General features: G+C 35.4%; 1 protein-coding gene across 2 annotated transcripts in view; it reads left to right on the forward strand.

Annotated features, from left to right (window-relative positions):
• MND1 (meiotic nuclear divisions 1) overlaps positions 1-19,556 on the forward strand; it is a 162,688-nt gene that overhangs the window by 121,284 nt on the left and 21,848 nt on the right. For both annotated transcript variants that reach the window (XM_060147813.1, XM_060147814.1), the window contains 2 exons: positions 10,223-10,297; positions 13,425-13,539. In XM_060147813.1, coding sequence (XP_060003796.1) covers positions 10,223-10,297; positions 13,425-13,539 — 190 coding nt within the window. The remainder of the gene's footprint in view (positions 1-10,222; positions 10,298-13,424; positions 13,540-19,556) is intronic.

Raw genomic sequence — 19,556 nt, forward strand, 5'->3', positions numbered from 1 at the left:
CGCGGCATGTGGGATCTTCCTGGACCTGGGTACGAACCCGTGTCCCCTGCATCGGAAGGCGGACTCTCAACCACCGCGCCAGCAGGGAAGCCCAAAAGTCATGTCTTTTAAATTGAATGTTTTTATTCTCTCCTCCGTCTCAGATAATCAAGAATTAAATATATTTGTTGAGGTTGAGTGACTCAAAAATTGTGGGTAGGTAGGGGAAGTATGTAGACAGGATTTTTATTAGTAAATAATTTTAAATAATAAAAATTATAATAGTTAATATTACAACTTGAAACTTGCAGGAATTTTTACCATAGAACTTAAGATTTCAGTGATCTATTTTTTATATTTGTTTGTTTTGCTTTTGTAGTAGGTAGCTTTGGGCTAGGCTTCTGAACCTTCCCCCAGTAATTATTCTCCTTTGTTGTTGGATTTACTTGCTGGATGAGTTTGAGAAGCCTGACTCCAGAGATACAGAATTCCCTATACCATACCCAAAACATTCTTCTGTGCTTCATGTGGATTACAGGTTTGTGACAGCTGTTCTCATTCATAACTATTTTCTCCCCAAATCAGCCACCTGGAAAAACTTATTTCACAAAAAGCTGGACCTACAATTTTGGTGTCGTGCCACCAGGTGGTGGCAGTGTCAAAGTCATATATATCCTTAGCTTCCTGGGATAGCCCTAATTTCATTTGTCTTGTTTTGCCCTCAAAAAGTATATCAGTATTTTGTACATTTTAATATTTCAGTGTTCATAATGTCTCTGGCTGTTTTATATATTTAGAAGTTTCACAAAAATAACCCTATTAGTTGGGTGCTTTTTTTGTTTAAAGTATGGTGCTTACTTGACCAAAGGGCATGGATCCGAACTTCCAGGCCTGCATTTCATCAGATTCAAATATAGGGCTTTGTTCAGGTTCCCTAGTATTTATATTTATTTATAACCATAAATTTCCTAGTCTATAACTTTTTTAAAAACTTCGACTGGATGCAAAGAAACCTCAATTTAAATTTTTTTAATTATTATAGTTTTTAAAGTTAAATTCATTTTTACCTTTTCAGTGATTTCTAACACTTAAACTTGCCACAAATCTTAGTTTGGTTGGCTGCTCTCAGCTCTTGAGTTAGTTTATACCATCCAAATGTGTTAGGTTGCTCTCTTCATTCTGCTAAAGCTGCTTAGGCTGTGGAAGAGAAGGCCTTTCTTAATCCTTTAAAATCCAAGTTTTCTTGAATCTTTTCACTATAAGAGGCAGAAATAGAAGAAAAAAAAAAGAGCATCATTCTCTTAAAAAGATAAAAGCCTTTATGGGCAGCTACTTTATTCAACCACTATTTCTCAGCACTGTTGTCTCTTTATGACTCTTTCTTTGGCTTTATAAATTTAAGGTGAAGTTTATTATAATGTATATTTGAGCTTAACTTAAGCTCTTTAACTGATGCTTCTTAGCAAGTAATTTGTTGTATTTTCAGTGAGTAGATTCTAATGAAACTAAATTACTTAAACTGAATAACTTATTAGATCAAAACATTTTAAGTAGTATTTAAGTTAACGTTTGTATTAGAAATTTCAATAGTGGACAGTGTTAATTCTCACAAGAAGTATTCATAAATGTTAGGAGTGAAATGTGAGCATATCATTTCCCAGTGCTCTTGAGAGACAATAGGAAAATAAGCAATGCCTTATGTAAAAGTAATTTGCTGATTTTAGCATCTATGTAGATCTATTGGTAGATTCTGTCAATTATTACAATACATAAAAGTAAGGAATGGGCCAGGAATCCTGGAGTTTTTTGCATACATGAATGCCCCTGTGGACCACATGTGAGCCAACACTCAAAAGTGAGAGAACAAGAGCCCATCTGGAGGCACGTTACATTCTGTTCCAGAGGGCATTGAAACCTAACACTCTGTGTGTGTGTGTGTGTGTGTGTGTGTGTGTGTGTGTGTAATGAATCTGAAAAAAACAGGCTGGAAGTGGGTAGGAGGCAAGCTAGGGAAGGGGGACGGTGAGCGGGAATGTTGTGGAGCCCCCAGAGCAATAAAATGTGTCTTCTGCATCATGGAGATTACAGATAGTGGAACCCTGGGTTCTTACTACAAAAAACCCAGGAGCGCAGCCATGCAAGAATTCAGCAAACATGTCAGGCCCCGAGAGCACTGAGACATCTTAACGGTAAGATATTTCAGGTCCCCTTTACTTGTTCTGTTCTCTCTCCCCTTCTCCAGGCTTGGTAGAGGTGGGGAACAGGCGGCAGAAACTTCAGTCAGTGGACTAAAGGGAGGACAGAAACTCTAGGCCAGGAAAGAGAAAAGGACAATGCACCCTTTCCAGCAAAACCCACTGGCAGCCAGCAGTTGCTGAAAAGGAGAGAAGTCTTACCTTTAAATCAAGATTTGAAGTGTTGATTATTATGTTAGACATTCTAATTTCTGAATTAAGGCTTTGTTTGGCAACTTAAAATAATTATAGATCTTGATTTAGAGTGATGAAAAACGTCATGGGACTCCCAACTCTTCGTTTTGTGGCAGAGGAAGTACTTCCCTCACTGAGCTGTTTCTAAAATGGCAGATGTGGGGGAGGAATTAAGTTGCTTCTATGGTTTTACCCTATGAGTACAATGCAAAATATGTATAGGTTATTTCTTAACACAAAGATATTAATAATACAGATCTGCTCATCTTTATAATTAATTTTAAATCTCCCCTTGATTTAAAAAAGTTTACTTGTTAAACAATTCTGTCATTCCAAATAATTTCAGCGTTGCCCTTCCACCAAGTGGATTTTGGGTTTTCTTGTCAGATGGATTTCTTAACAGACTCCCTATCTAGGACATATTCTTGCCCACAGCACTGAAAGATAATAATTCCTATTTATTTTCACTATTGTTTGAAGTCCTATTACTAAGAAAAAATGGAAGTTGGCAGACAATTCGTAGCCCCTACTACTTAGCCCTCATTTCTGAGTTTGTCATATTAGAACCCAGTTCTCAAGTCTGACGAATCTATGTTCCTCCGTAACTTTGTATCTGACTTCCCTCCCAGTATCATTTGGATTTTGCATGGCTTTGGCTTTCAAAATACCTGAATGACTTCTAACTGGATTCTGCATAAGGCTTTGACTATAGTCACAACTTCTAACTTCATTCTCACGATACCAGAAGGCTTCTGTTGGAGCTTCTTTTTATATCTTCTGTATCTCTTAACTACTTCTTAATATTTTTTTTTACTTAATTTTTTTTACTGCTTCCTAGAAATTAAAAATAGTTCATCTACAATAGTTCATTTTCAGATAGTTGATTTTCAAATCTTGCTTTTTTCTTCTTGTAATTTCTTTAGCTTTCTGTTTCTCCTTTTATCACTTTAACCTTATTGAACATATTCCTGATATTTCTAGTTGAAGGAATGCTAATCTCTTGTTTGTTGTGCACTGCTCTAACAGTTTGTTTCTTTACACTGTAATGTTTGATTACCATGATCTCATCTTCAGCAGTTATTATGTGTGGGTGTTTGAATTCTCCTCAAGTGTGTACTTACTGAGTGGCTTCACTTTCCCTTTATGTTGCTTTCCTGATGGGATTCCCATGTTTTTCCTGTGTCCATTATTTAGGATTCCTGATATACTTTTCTCAGGTTCTTTAGTGTGTTCCACAGGGCTGGATTGCTGGAAATTTGATCTGCTGGTTAAATGAAATATTAATATGCTGTATTTTTACTAGCTTCATGGAGTGTTATCTTTTAATGAGCATTGTCTTGTAGCATAAGGAAAATACTTCAAAAATACTCAACAGACATTCAGTGCTCATACATGCCTTGATTTATTTGTTACTATATTTATTTAGTGAAAAGGTTTGAGCCAATAGTATTGTAACTGTGTGTATAGTGAGCACTTCATAAATGTTCGTTGAATGAAGAGCCTTCCTGGTATATATTACTTTACTCATTCCTATTCTTGAAGACTTAGTTCTATAACCCAATATAGAGGAATAAGAATCTTTTAAATTTGATGTCTTCCAAAATATTTCACAGCTTTCATAGCTGGCCAGCACTGTATGAAATAGACTATTGTTAAAGCTTTATCCATTTTAACAGTTACAGTGTTTACTGTGGTAAAGGTAGAAAAACCGAGTTTACTTGGTATGAGTGATAAAGGTGAGATTGATTTAATGGCTCATTTAAATTAAAATATTTCAAAAGTAGAGCATGCTTCAGGCATAATTTAATCAAGATTCTGACTCTGTTTCTCTTGGTTTTGCCTTTTGTGTAATGCCTTTGTCCTCAAGTTGGCTTTCTTCATGGTTCTAAGATGGCTGCCAGCAGTAAGTTGGTTTGTTTGCTTCCCTGTAGCTATACAGTTTACAATCCAGAGGGCAGGAGAGAGTTGTTTCCCACAACCATTGAACAAAAGACTTTGATCTTATCCTGATTCAACACTTGAAATCAACCACTGTGAAGAAGAGCATTCATACAGTGACAGGCTTAGGCCTGGGGTCGTTGCCTATCCCTCAGCACCAAAACCAGTATTGGGCTTCCCTGGTGGCGCAGTGGTTGAGAGTCCGCCTGCCGATGCAGGGGACGCGGGTTCGTGCCCCGGTCTGGGAAGATCCCGCATGCCGCAGAGCGGCTGGGCCTGTGAGCCATGGCCTCTGAGCCTGCGCATCCGGAGCCTGTGGTCCGCAACGGGAGAGGCCACAACAGTAAGAGGCCCGCGTACCGCAAAAAAACAAACAAACAAACAAAACGGATTAAACCCTGACAAGAAATGGGCAAGGCAAACATGAAGAAAATTGCAAAACTCTATTGAAGGACATGAAAGAACTCTTAAGTAAATGGAGGAACATATTCATGAATAAGTAAACTCAACTATAAAAACATCAATTTATGTCATTTATATGTTATGGTAACCAAAATCCCACTAGATTTTTATGGATAATTCTCAAGTTCATGTAGTAGAGAAACTACAAGAAAGACCAAGGAAGTATTTAAAAAGGAAGAACAATGAGGTAGGATTTTCCCTATCAGATATCAAAATATAATGCTACAGTAATTAAAACTTGCTAGTTGTGTAAGAATAGACAGATAAGTGTAGCAGTACAGAGAAGCCAATTGCATTCCTCGAGATTTACTCAGATGGGTGGAAAACATATGAATACGAATGTTTATAACAGTTTTATTCATGATTGCCAAAAGTTGGAAGCAACCAAGATGTCCTTCAATAGGTAAATGCATAAAAAAACTGTGGTACATTCAGACAATGGAATATCATACAATGATTAAAAGAAATAAGCTATCAAGCCATGAAAAGACATGGAAGAACCTTAAATGCATATTACTAAATGAAAGAAGCCAATCTGAAAAGGTTACGTAATGTATGATTCCAACTACATGACATTCTAGAAAGGCAAAACTATATAGATAGTGGTTGCCAGAGGTTGGGGGGAGACAGGCGTGAATAGGCAGAGCACAGAAGATGTTTAGGGCAGTGAAAATATTCTATGATACCATAATGATGAATACATGTCATTATACATTTGTTACAACCCATTGAATGTACAACCCTGAGGGTGAACCCTAATGAGAACTATGGACTTTGGGTGATAGCAATGTATCAGTATAGGTTCATCAGTTGTAACAAATGTACCACTCTGGGGAATTATGCTTGGGGGAGCCTGTGTGTATGTGGAGGCAAGGGTTGTATGGGAGCTCTAACTTCCACTCAATTTTGTTGTGAACCTAAAACTGCTCTAAAAAATAAAATCTGTTTTTTAGAGAATGAAGAGACCTTAGAAAATATGTTGACATGAAACATAAAGGATAATTCCATGTGTGTTTTGACATGTTCTCCACATTGATCATATCAGTATATGAAGCAAAAGAACTGGGACAAGAAGGATGCCCCCTAGACTTTATAGGGGTCCCTCCTTAGGAGGGGGGTAGTGGTGATGGTGCAGAGGTGGAGAGCAAAGGGGAATTTGTTTAAATACTTCTGTATTGTTTGAGTCTTTTAAAAAAAAAAGTACTCATTTTAATCTCTTGAAAATATATTCATATATTGCTTATAATGGGAAAATAATTTTTTCTTCAAGTTTTATTGAGATATAATTGACATACAGCACTGTATAAATTTAAGGTGTACAGCATAATGATTTGATTTACATACGTCATGCTGTGATTACCACAGTAAGTTTAGGGAACATCCATCATCTCATATAGATAAAAAATTAAAGAAATAGAAAAAAATTTTTCTTTCTTGTCGTAACTAGGATTTACTCTCTTAACTTTCATATATAACATATAGCAGTGTTAATTATATTTATCATGTAGTACATTACATCCCTAGTACTTATTTATCTTATATCTGGAAGTTTGTACCTTGTTACTGCCCTCATCCAATCCCCTCAACCCCTGTCTCTGGTAACCACAAATTTGATCTCTTTTTCCGTAAGTTACTATACTTTGTTAGTTCCTATCACACAACATAGTGATTCTGTTTTTCTGTACATTTCAAACTGATCACCATGATAACTCTAGTTATGATACATCACCGTACAAAGATATTACATAATTATTGACTATATTCCCCATGCTGTACATTTCATACCCATGACTCATTTATTCTGCAGTTGGAAATTTTTAGCTCTTAATCTCCCTCACCTATTCCTTTCCTCCCCCTACCCCCTTTCCCAGGAAAAGGATTTTTTAAGTAGTAGTTATATGTGCTCATAATATAGAAAATTTATAAGTATGTTCCACAATACAGAGGTAACCATTTGTTAAGTTTTGTGCACTTTCTTTTAGTTTTGGGGGGGTTTTGAGTTTTTTTGGTGATAGATAGGCTCTCATGTATTGACACTTTTGTTTCCAGTTTTTTTAAAACTCTGTTCTGTATCTGTCATTAAAAGTTCTTTTAAAATGTTTCCTTTGGCTACATAATTGTGACACATCCATACTGTGAAATAATGATTTAACATTTCTCTATTGTTAAGACAATTATATAGCTCCCATCTTTATATAGAAATACATCTTTATAGTGTTCATTGTTTCCTTATGATTGATTCCTAAATGGAATATTGCCTTAAAAAATAAATTTTAAAATTGTAGAGACACTAATAAGAGTTTTTAAACATGAAATCTTAAATTATACTGCCTTGCTTTTTTTTTTTTTTAAGGAAAAACAAGACATAGAACCTTTTTTTTCCATAACATACCGTACATGAGTTTTGATAAAGCAGTAGACTGTTCTGGTTTCTCTTGCTATTACCTCTTTTCCCCATCCTCTGTTCCTTGACATTCTTTCCCACCTATGAAAACTCTATATTTTTTTCATAATGCTTTGAATTTTTTTTTATTTCTGAAAAGGAGCAAATCAGAATTCCAGTGCAGCCAGCTTGAATCAATCTTCCTGTTCCTCTTCTGAATAGGCAGTTCCTCCAGGCAGTGAATTAGCTCTTTAGAAAACATTGGCATTATGTTTCTGAATCCTGAGTATCTGTATAGGTGGTCTGGAATGCATTAAAGAGAAGCATTGTGTCAGATCCTTCCTCAAGTCTAAAGATGAAATCCTGTTCTTATTAATTACAAGACATTTTTGTTGTTGTTGCTGCTGCTGTTTTTTCTGAGTTACTTGGCTTTAAAAATTATTATTTGCTTTAGTGAAAGTTGGAAATGGATTTGTTACAGTGTTAATATATATAGTTGGTTCTTGTTTTATTTTATAGAAATGTGTCAAGAGTTTGCCCTTTAAAGGAATCCTGTGGTGAATACTTTTCTTAACTATAGAGTATCGCTTCTTTTTCTATTTTTGTAAATGTGGACTTTTGTATTTCTTTCAGTGACAGAAATATTGAGATATTTTGTTTCTAGTTCAGACTACAGTATTTAGCAATAATTCATTTTTTGCTGATGAACTAGGTAATATTCTCCCATATATTAATATCTTGTGTGTTTTAGTTGGGTTTGTTACTGCAAGAAAACAGGTTTATGTGTAATCCAGTAGTTCTCAAAAGTGTGGTGCCCCTAACCAGAAGCATGTTAGAAATGCAAATTATTAGGCTCTATCCCAGACCTCTACTGTTCAAAACCTGGGAGGTGGAGCCCAGCAACCTGTGTTTTAACAAGCCGTTCAGGTGATTCTGATGTGTGCTAAAGTTTAGAACTTGTGGTTTAGATAATACCTATAGAGTGGCTGAAAATCTCAGCTCTTAATCACTTGAGGCCTGGATTTGGTTTAATTCCAAGGTATGTGTTAGGAACTATAGCAGTATTCCTTCTAAGCGATATGTAGATGAAAAACTGGTAGCACGGGCTGCCTCACAAGAGTTGCTTTCATTGTTTCCAGTAGTTGAGATTTTAAGAACTAAACAGAGCCAAGAAGCCTTCCCTATTGAGTTGGCCAAATTGTTTCAGTACTTAGGATAATTAGCAGAAGCTTCTCATTTGATAACATCATTTAGATTGTGCCTCCCTCCATTACCAAGATACTTAAAATGACGAGTCATGAAATCACATTTAAAATACATAAGGTTATCTTCAGAGTTAAGGAATTCCTGAATTAGTTCTCTTCCAAATGTTTCTAAGTTGTAAATAATTACAAGCAGACGTACAATACCGGGGAGACACTTCATTAATAGAGTTAAGATATATGTCCATTAATTATTGGCTAAGTTTTACATAGTTCTTCACTTTTTGGGTAACATCTGCCTACTTGGTTATTTTTAAAACATTTGTAATGGAAAAGTGTTATGCTAATGTACGTGTGTATTTTTTCATTGGAAAATTCTCTACTCCTGAATTCAGATGTTACATGCATTTATTAATTATTTCAGGTGGGTCCTTCAGGGTAGAATATTAACCTTTTAAACAGAGTGTTATAAGTGAGAACCCTTGTTTTAAAGAACAAGGTCTCTTTGCTAAATTTAGGGCTTTAAAGTTTATTTTGGCTCTTACCTCTACAGCAGATTTTTGTTTTTTTAACTTAGGAAGATAATTACTCTCCAGAAGAGGTATAACTGGTTTGGTAGTGGTGTCTTCTTGGCATCACAGATGGATCTTGTTCATGCTATGGATTAGAATCAGGGACTAGAGAGCCATTAAAGGAAAACTGACAATATTCCCTTTGTGCATATTGAGAAGTGGAACATTTCCCAAAGTCAGGGTAAAGCTACAAACTTTTTGAAGATACTGTTTGTGATTTTTAAGAAAAAACGGGTATCTAAATATAATTCACCCTCTATAACAAGGTCATATGGTGAAAGGTCAGTTTCTTAGAATCAGCCAAAAGAAATTACTCATCCATTCGTTAATTATTTCCCAAATGTTCGTAACTCAAGAGTTAGTGAGGAGTGGAATATATTTTTAAAAAGCCCTTACCCAATCAAATGAGTCTAAAATTTCTAACTAGTTTATGTAGCAAAAAATGTGATGGAGAATTTAGTATTGAGAATTTCCTGTGATTATTTATTTAATCTTGGGCCCAGGTGAGATTAATAAAATTGAGATGGGGAGGCAATGTTCTGAAGTTAACCAGTCATTTTTGGTGTGGGCCCAGCCACATGCTAATGAATATTCTGTATCTAAGGTCTCTTTAGGCTGGTATTATTTAATCCTTTTACAATATAACTTACTACTTTCTAAGCTTCGTAAAATGCTTAAACTGCTCACTTTTAACGTATGTAAAACATGCCTAAATTTGGCAACAATCTAATAGATTTTTTCTTCTCTAAGAACTTAGTATACAGTGATGTGTTCAATTTTGACTCTACGTTAGTGAAGCAGGTCACAGTACTACCAGCCTATAAGAAACAGTATAGAGTGTTTCAAACAAGACTTTCGTCAGAAGTGAAATGAAATGTGAAGAGAGAATTTATATAAAACAGATTTTTTTTTAACTTTCAAGTTAAATTTTTAACTAAATAATATACCTCAAGTTATTTGTGATGGGGGCGGGGAACCTAATAAATCAAGACTGTAGAAAAGATTGGAAGCATATTGTATACTTTTTTGTATAGTATAAAAAGAAATATTTTAAACTTTTTTTTTTTCAGCCTGCCCTAATGATTCATGGTACTTGGTTTTCTTCAAGTTAGAGAAATTAGTTCCCAACGTAGTCTTTGACATTTTTGTTATACTGACTTGGGCTGAAGACAAATCTCATTTTGTCTTCTTGATTCATAAACTTTATGTTAAGCAAGTTTATCTTAGCAAACCATTTTATTTGTTTCAATTCTCTAGTTATCTGAGGTAAACCAAAAGCATGCAAACCTGCAGAAAAGCATCGAGAAAGCTAAAATTGGCCGACATGAAACGGTAAGTTTGTATCTGTAGATTCTTTAATAATGTCAATTCTAAATAGAAGAATAAAAGCATCGAGCTTCCTGTGAGGAGGATGCTGTTCCCACTAGAAAAGAAGTGAGTCACAGCAAAGGCTGTGAACATTTGACCTGGTAGGATTCCCTAATTGTGAATCTAGATTTATTATTATTGTATTATATTGTGTATAGCAGTGTAGCATAGAAGCATAAACCCTGGAGCCAGACTGCCTGGGTTTGAAAGTCTCCTAAACTCTTTCTTCTCGATTTTCTCAGTTGTAAAATGGGGAATAATAAAATCTATGTCACTGAGTTATTGTGTGATTAAACGAGCTAATATTTGCAAAGCACTTAGAAGAGAGCCTGGCACAAAGTAAGCCTTATATAAATGTTTATGTAAATTTTTAAGAGTCAGCTTTGTAAGAGTCTTGGCACTGAATAAATTGAAAACTATCGGACTTCCCTGGTGGTGCAGTGGTTAAGAATCCGCCTGCCAATGCAGGGGACATGGATTCAATCCTTGGCCCGGGAAGAGCCCCCATGCCACGAAGCAGCTAAGTCCATGCGCCACAACTACTGAGCCTGAGTTCTAGAGCCCCAGAGCCACAACTACTGAGCCTGCGCTCCACGACTACTGAAACCCACATGTCTAGAGCCCATGCTCTGCAACAAGAGAAGCCACTGCAATGAGCGCACCACAATGAAGGGCAGCCCCCGCTCGCGGCAACTAGAGGAAGTCCGGGCACAGCAACAAAGACCCAGTGCAGCCATAGATAGATAGGTAGATAGATAAATTTAAAAAAAGAAAGAAAACTATCAATACAGTGTTTTCATGGCCTTGTAATATTTCTAAATTATTTACATGAATTTTGACCTATTTTATTTTTAAAAGTGTTAGGGGTTTTTAAAAATTAACTTTACTTTTTAGTTTTATCATTATCTCAGGTATGGACTTATGACTTGAAAAAATGTTGAAGATCAACATGAACCTCTAAGCATTTCATCTCAACCTCTATTTGTACGACTTGTGAAAGAGACTCAAAAACTTGTCACATTGTATTGGGTTGGCCAAAAAGTTCGTTTGGGTTTTTCTGTAACATCTTACAGAAAAACCCAAACGAACTTTTTGGCCAACCCAATAGAAAAGAATACATCACAGGTTTACATGGCTTTATGCTTTTCAGAGTTATTTTACATACATTCTTTCATGTGAATAGTCAGGACAGTGACGGATAGGAATTGGAGAATGGTAATTGCTGAAGAATATTTAAGGGAAGGTAAGTTCTGGACATAACCTGAAACTGTTTTATTTCTTCTTCAGTTGACAGCAATTACCACTTCTTTATTTGATCCTGTTTTTTTCCTTTGATTTGGCAATAACTTGTAGAAGCACCTTCAACTAATGGTGACATGTTCATGCCACAAAGTAGTCAGCCAGTCTGCTGAAGGTTACCCAGTCCACTGTAACCACTGAAACTAGGAAAAAAACCTACTAGCAAGCCCAGTTGGTACCTACAGCTATCAGAAGATTATAGGAGTTCAGAAAGACTCCTGAGAAAGATGAACTCTCGTGTTCATCCTGTGTTCACTAGTCACGAGTTTTCAGAAATATCTGAAAGCTTTTTCTGTCTACTAGATATTATTCATGGTGATGATGATACTGCTGATGATGGTAATGAAGAAAAAGAAATAGCTAACATATATATTCTGCTTACTATGAGCCAGGCAGGTACTGTTCCAAACGCATTTTCTATATTGAATCCTGCCAACAGTCTAAGGAGGTAGCTACTATTACTATATTCATTTTTACATTTGAGGAACTGAAAGCACAAAAAGGTTAAGCAATTTGGCAAAGGTCTTGGTGCTAATAACCAGGCTCCCAACTCAGGGTATCTGGAGAACTGTCATTGCATCCACACAGATAGTCACCACCCTGCTTCTCCTGTCTTCATTAGCTTTTTCTCCTCTTGCTTTTCATTGTGGAGTATGTATAATTTGGGTGTTAATAGCAAATAATGATCATCTTATATTGCAGTTAATTTTCAATCTCTCCTACGCTATGCTAATGTGGTATACACTAATCATATGTAACAATTTACATTTGAATTAAAATTAAATACGATTAAATTCAGTTTCTCAGTAACAGTCACATTTCACGTACTCAGTATCCCTATGTAGTATCCCTATGTAGTTTCCTGCATTGGAGAAGACTAATCTAGAACATTTCTGTCATTGCACAGTTCTGTTGGACTCTGCTACTTCAGAGGTCTGTACATGCATTCTGTTATATAACTTCTAGCAAAAGTAGCTTTCTTCACTTGGAACCAAGAAGAATAGCTTAAGGCAAAAGTAGAAAAATACAAGTACAAAAATACAAGCTAGCAACCTTAAACAAGTCCCATCAGGCAGTTTGAACTCTTATTTGGTTTTGCCTCAGACTCTTCCTATAATTCTGTACCGTAACCTTTTCCAGTATTTGGTTTTTATTTGGACTTATTTTTCACACATATGAACTGAATACCGATAGCACTATTACTTCTGCCTGTTAGTGAAAACTATGGCTAGAAATTTCAAATGGTGTTTATTGGATCATTTTGTGTAAAAGCTTTATTCTGGTTTACCTTTAAAGGAAAGTGATAGGAGGTCACAAGCTACAGTTCTGTTATTAATGATATTTTTAAAGGTTAATCATCCTTGAAGTCTGGAAAGTTATCTAGAACACTTTCAAGGAAAATTTTATAATGATTGATGTTGCCATAAAATATTACTTACATATATATAGATACAATCTTGTGAAACTACCCAAGAAGTGGTATAATTTTTTTCCTAATGTGATAATAGTCCTCTTTTGAGTTCAGACATAGTTGGTAACCTCTCATCTGTTTATGAGCATTCCATTCTACATATTAATTTCCATTCAGTTAACATTTATATAAGATAATTGAGATTGCAGAGAAAAATGAGAATTGAGTTCGTTCTTATACTGTGAATATATATGTATATGTATATATAATATCGTCAAAACCTAATGCGTATCAGTTATGAGAAAATAAAATGTTTATAAAATGTATAAACTTATGGCATTTTGTTTGTCTTAATTGTACATAATGTTATTTTGAATACAGGAAGAGCGAACCTTGCTAGCAAAAGAGCTTTCTTCACTTCGAGACCAAAGGGAACAGCTAAAGGCTGAAGTAGAAAAATACAAAGAATGTGACCCGCAAGTTGTGGAAGAAATACGTAAGTTTGTATTACACCTTGAGGGTTTTTATCTTTGCTAACAAAGATACTTTATACTTCTGGTTGCCTGATAACCATTCTCCACGTATATGAGAAAATAAAGCCCTTAATAATATTAATATTGCATTAATATTTGCATTAAGGAGCCTTAATGTTAAAGCACTGAACAGTGACAACTTTGAAATTATGAGCATTTCAAGAATAAGGACGGTCGGTGGGGTAGAAGGATAAAGACATAAAATATAGGCTTAGGAAACTGAGAAGTCAGAGAAGGAGTTAAGTTGGCCTCAAGTACCTTGACTCCAGAAAGAAATCCACCATTATCTTCTAGGAAAAGTAATACCAAAAAATACGAGTTTACAAGTTGCAGAAAAGTAGTCTGTGTATTGACTTGCCTTTTAAATATTCCAATGATGTTTTTCCTTACTTTTAAAACAGAGTCCCCAAAGCTTCATTTTCAGTATATTTTTTATATTTATGTAAAGATAGAATTTTGAATATTTGAGGAAATGAAAGATACTGCATTTAATTGCTTAGAAAAGTATGCATAACTTTCCTCATTTTTCTGTTTTAGCCTGTCTTTTCATTTAGGAAACTTTATCAAGTGAAATATCTAGAAAAACTGATATTATAGTATGTGATTGAAGACTTTGAGAGAAATTGAAAATATTTGGTATTTTTAAATTAAGCTGAGAATAGTTTGGTTACAATTAAGTTTGATGGTATTCTTTACAATTAAAAAAAATTTAAGCAGTTCAATTAGTATAATCTAAAGTTAAACTTAATTTTAGAGACAGGTTCTGCTTTGCACAACTCCAGGAGATGCCATGCAAGTACATGTAGTCCATGCATGGCCTAGAAAATATGTAGTAGCCCTGGTTCAGCTGATTACCCAGGGTGATTTTCAAAGCAAAGTGGAGGCAGAAGAACCCTCTGAGCCAGTCATTTTCTGTGAATTAAGTACTTGGAGAGCTCTTTCGTGCTGCCCATGGATTCATTTCATTTATCATCTTCCTGCAGAAGAAAGTACTAACCGAATGTGCTACAAAATTAAGCACTTTAATCTGTTTTAAAGTTTTAACTAATATCAAGTGACCCTCAGTGAACACAAGCACATCAAAGCAGCAGGAGACAAGTTAGGAGTTCACTACTAGGAAGTGTGGGCTGCTCATGATTCACCTTTAAAAGGAGACACAGACTGCTTGTTAAAGAGGACATCAAATGGTGTGTATCCTATCTAGAGCATTTTCTTGTGAAAGAGCATTTTAAGAACAGTTTTCTTACCAGATTTTTAATACCTTCAGGTGGTTTATTTTCCGGATCAGCATAGCTATGCCCTCCAGCAGTTGATCATGGAAATTCTGTTTTCACAGTAACCAAATTTGATCTTTCATTTATCACTTTTACTTGGTTCTACCTTCCTTCCTGATTTTAGTTTTGTGTAGTTCTTGGACTTTTTTCTTGAAGTACCAACTCTTTGCTTACCCGCCTCATTCCCTTTTCTGTCTAGGGACCCATAGCTCTTAGCCATACCCAGTGAAGGCTTCTGCTTTTTCACTTTGTGGTCCCCATTGTATTGTCACAGCTCTTTCCCTGGGCAGATGACCCTGACTGATACCACCTCCACTTGTGACCTCTCATTTTTAGTCCTTTTCACAATTTGATATCTGTCCACACAGAAATGACTAAAAACTCTTATTTAGACTTAAAAACTATTCTGAAATATACTGATTGTGATCCTAAGCCAGTGGATCATCTTGAGGTACAGAAAATCACTAGGGGTAAAGAATTATGCCAGACTAATTAACGAAGTGGGAAAACTCATTTCAAGCATGTAACTTGAGATGTTGATATTCCTTGTACCTCTGAATCATGCAGCAATTTTGGCAAGTGCATCACCTCTTAGAAAGGTAATAAAACTTGAAGGAAGACTTTTCAAGTATGTTAAGGATGGTGTGTTTTCTGGAGAGTAGAATAGCATAGTTGAGATAGAAGTTGCAACTATAGTTTTATACTGCTTGCCTGAATTCTGCTCTCCATCTTTACCCTTAAATTTAACAGTTTGGTAATTTATTTCTCAACCCAAGGAAAACACACCAATGTGAATGAGTAATAATCAGGGTATGAGGTCTAAGTGAATGAGCAGAAAGTTTTCTGGTTTACAGTGAATTAAGAGACTTTATGTTTCTTCATCAACATCACATCTAGATTATCTTTTAATATTTATGCATCCACATAAGATGGATCTGTATTTGGGCCTTATAGAATTTATAATCATGAATCTATTACACATATGTGAATTTTTGAAATTTTCACATTGTACATTTTTTATCTTAATAGGGGAATGAGAGGATAAGAGTCCTTCCTTCCTGGCTTTGTGCTATTACTTTTTAATTCCATTAAAGAATCATCTATTTTTATAGAATACATAATTATAGAAAATTATAGCATATTTAATAGACAGTAGATATGTAGAATAATTACATTATTTTATAAATATATTTTAGATGTGACGGTAGGATTTCTTTTTCTATGGAAAGCTATGGAACTACAATCAGAAGAAAAAAAACCTGTCAGAGCCTGTATACCTATAGAAAGGATTTTTAGACTAACTTTAGTTCATACTTTTATACAGTGATGTCCTGTCCTCTGCTTTTAAAATTCAGAACAGCTAACAGAAGTTTATTCAAATGTGGCACTTTGACTTTCAGCCAAGATAGAGTAGTAATGTACTGAATTTATCCTCCCGCATAAGAACAAAAACAAACATAATATATGGAATAATGATTTTCAAGATACTTGACATCAAACAGCAAAGGGAAGCAATTCCTAGAAAAAGGAAACAAAGTAAGCCTTACAATTGTCCCAGCTTATTTTGTTGAGAGAGTTTCCTGGCTGCAACACAAGGAAGAAGAACCTAGGCAGAGACCTACAGACTCCCTGAGTCAAGGAGGTGGAACTGAGAATCAGGGAGACCAACGTGGATAGAGTTCACAGGATACCATACTAGAGAGGAGGGGGTAACACAGAAAGAGAACCTTGGGTATCTAGAGAGGGTTCCTCTCAAGTATTCTATGCACGCATATGAGGAAACTAACCAAAACTGGGGAAAGAACCATCTCAAAGGACTAGAAGAAACAGTGCCAGGCACTCACGCAGGACCAGGAATGTGTCTATTCTCACCAGCCAGATTAGAAAAATTTACAATTCACAAGGCATTGAGTAGAGTACTCAAGAAGGTCTTGCTTCAATAGAAGGTAGTAGCCCTAGACTGAGCTCTGCTGTCAACCTCCCTAACAAACCATAAGAGCAAGTCTTCAAGGCAACAAACTACTGTAAAATAACTTAAATGCATTCCAGAACAAAGCTCAATAATATTTATAGGAGTACAAAAATATCTAGCACCCAGCAAGGTAAAATTCATAATCTCTGGCATACAATGAAAGGTTACCAGGCATGCATAGAAGTAGGAAAAACATAATTGTTAGTGAGAGGAATAATCCTCCAATCAAAACTAACCCAGAATTGACACAGATAGTAGAATTAGAAGACCATAACAATAATTATTATAAATGTATTCTATATGTTCAAAAAGTTAAGTAGAAACATTGAAGATATAAAAAAGACCCAAGTCAAACTTTTGGAGATGAACAATACAGTGTCTGAAAAGAAAAATACACTGAATTGGATTAACAACAGATTAAACTTCCACAGAAGAAAAGATTAGTGTATTTAAAGACATGGCAACAGAAACTATCCAAAATGAAACTCAGGGAAAAAAATTTTTTTTTTAATGAAAAATAGCATCCATGAGATATAAGACAACTTCAGTGACCCCAATATATGTGTAATTAGAGTCCCAAAAGGAGTGTATGTTGGGGGTGGGGGCAGGGCAGGGGTGTTTCAGGCCAGAAAAATATCTGAAGAAATACGTATCAAAAGAAATAAGGCTAAACTTTTTTCAAATTTGATAAAAACTATAAACCCACAGATTCAAGAAATTTAGATATGTAAGTAGTAAATGGCAGTAATCTCCTTATCACTAAATCTAGAGAACGTTTTAGGTTTTAACTTGACTCACTCCAAATCCCCTTTCCCCAATGAGATTATTGTTTTTCTTTATTTATTTATTTTAATTTTTTAAATTGGGGTATAGATGTTTTACAGTGTTGATAGGTTCTACTGTACAGCGAAGTGGAGTTCCCTGTGCTATACAGCAGGTTCTCATTAGTTATCTGTTTTATACATATTACTGTATATATGTCAATCCCAATCTCCAAATTCATCCCGCCCACCCTTTCCCCACTTGCTGTCCATACGTTTCTTCTCTATGTCTGTATCTCTGTTTCTGTCTTGCAAACCAGTTCATTTTTCTAAATTCCACATATATGCATTAATATGCTGTATTTGTTTTTCTCTTTCTGACTTACTTCACTCTGTATGACAGTCTCTAGGTCTATCCACATTTCTACAAATCACCCAATTTCATTCCCTTTTATGGCTGAGTAATATTCCATTGCATATACGTACCATATCTTCTTTATCCACTCTTCTGTCAATGGGCATTTAGGTTGCTTCCGTAACCTGGCTATTGTAAATAGTGCTGCAGTGAACATTGGGGGGCATGTATCTTTTTGAATTATGGTTTTCTTTGGGTATATGCCCATAGTGGGATTGCTGGGTCATATGGTAATTCTATTTTTAGTTTTTTAAGGAACCTCCAAACTGTTCTTCATAGTGGCTGTATCAATTTACATTCCCACCAACAGTGCAAGAGGGTTCCCTTTTCTCCACACCCTCTCCAGCGTTTATTGTTTGTAGGTTTTTTGATGATGACCATTCTGACCATTCACCTCATTCTGAGGTGATACCTCATTGTAGTTTTTATTTGCATTTCTCTAATAATTAGTGATGTTGAGCATCTTTTCACGTGCCTCTTGGCCATCTGTATGTCTCCTTTGGAGAAATGTCTACTTAGCTCTTCCACCCATTTTTTATTGGGTTGTTTCTTTTTTTTTTTTTGATATTGAGCTGCATGAGCTATTTGTATATTTTGGAGATTAATCCTTTGTTGATTCGTTTGCAAATATTTTCTCCCATTCTGAGGGTTGTCTTCTCATCTTGTTTATGGTTTCCTTTTCTGTGCAAAAGCTTTTAAGTTTCATTAGGTCCCATTTGTTTATTTTTGTTCTTATTTCCATTACTCTAGGAGATGGATCAGAAAAGATCTTGCTATGATTTATGTCAAAGAGTGTTCTTCCTATGTTTTCCTCTGAGAGTTTTATAGTGTCCGGTCTTACATTTAGCTCTTTCATCCATTTTGAGTTTATTTTTGTGTATTATGTTAAGGAGTGTTCTAATTTCATTCTTTTACATGTAGCTGTCCAGTTTTCCCAGCACCACTTATTGAAGAGACTGTCTTTTCTCCATTGTATATCCTTGCCTGTTTTGTCATAGATTAGTTGACCATAGGTCAGTGGGTTTATCTCTGGGCTTTCTATACTGTTCCATTGATCTATATTTCTGTTTTTGTGCCAGTACCATACTGTCTTGATTACTGTAGCTTTGTAGTATAGTCTGAAGTCAGGGAGCCTGATTCCTCCAGCTCCATTTTTTTTTCCTCAAGGTTGCTTTGGCTATTCGGGGTCTTTTGTGTCTCCATACAAATTTTATGATTTTTTTGTTCTAGTTCTGTGAAAAATGCCATTGGTAATTTGATAGGGATTGCACTGAATCTGCAGATTGCTTTGGGTAGTATAGTCATTTTCACAATATTGATTCTTCCAATCCAAGAACATGGTATATCTCTCCATCTGTTTGTGTCATCTTTAATTTCTTTCATCAGTGTCTTATAGTTTTCTTATACAGGTCTTTTATACCTCTGTAGGTAGGTTTGTTCCTAGGTATTTTATTCTTTTTGTTACAATGGTGAATGGGATTGTTTCCTTAATTTCTCTTTCTGATCTTCTGTTGTTAGAGTATAAGAATGCAAGAGATTTCTGTGCATTAATTTTGTA

The sequence above is a fragment of the Lagenorhynchus albirostris genome, chromosome 4 (genome assembly GCF_949774975.1).
Source record: "Lagenorhynchus albirostris chromosome 4, mLagAlb1.1, whole genome shotgun sequence".
Classification (NCBI taxonomy): domain Eukaryota; kingdom Metazoa; phylum Chordata; class Mammalia; order Artiodactyla; family Delphinidae; genus Lagenorhynchus; species Lagenorhynchus albirostris.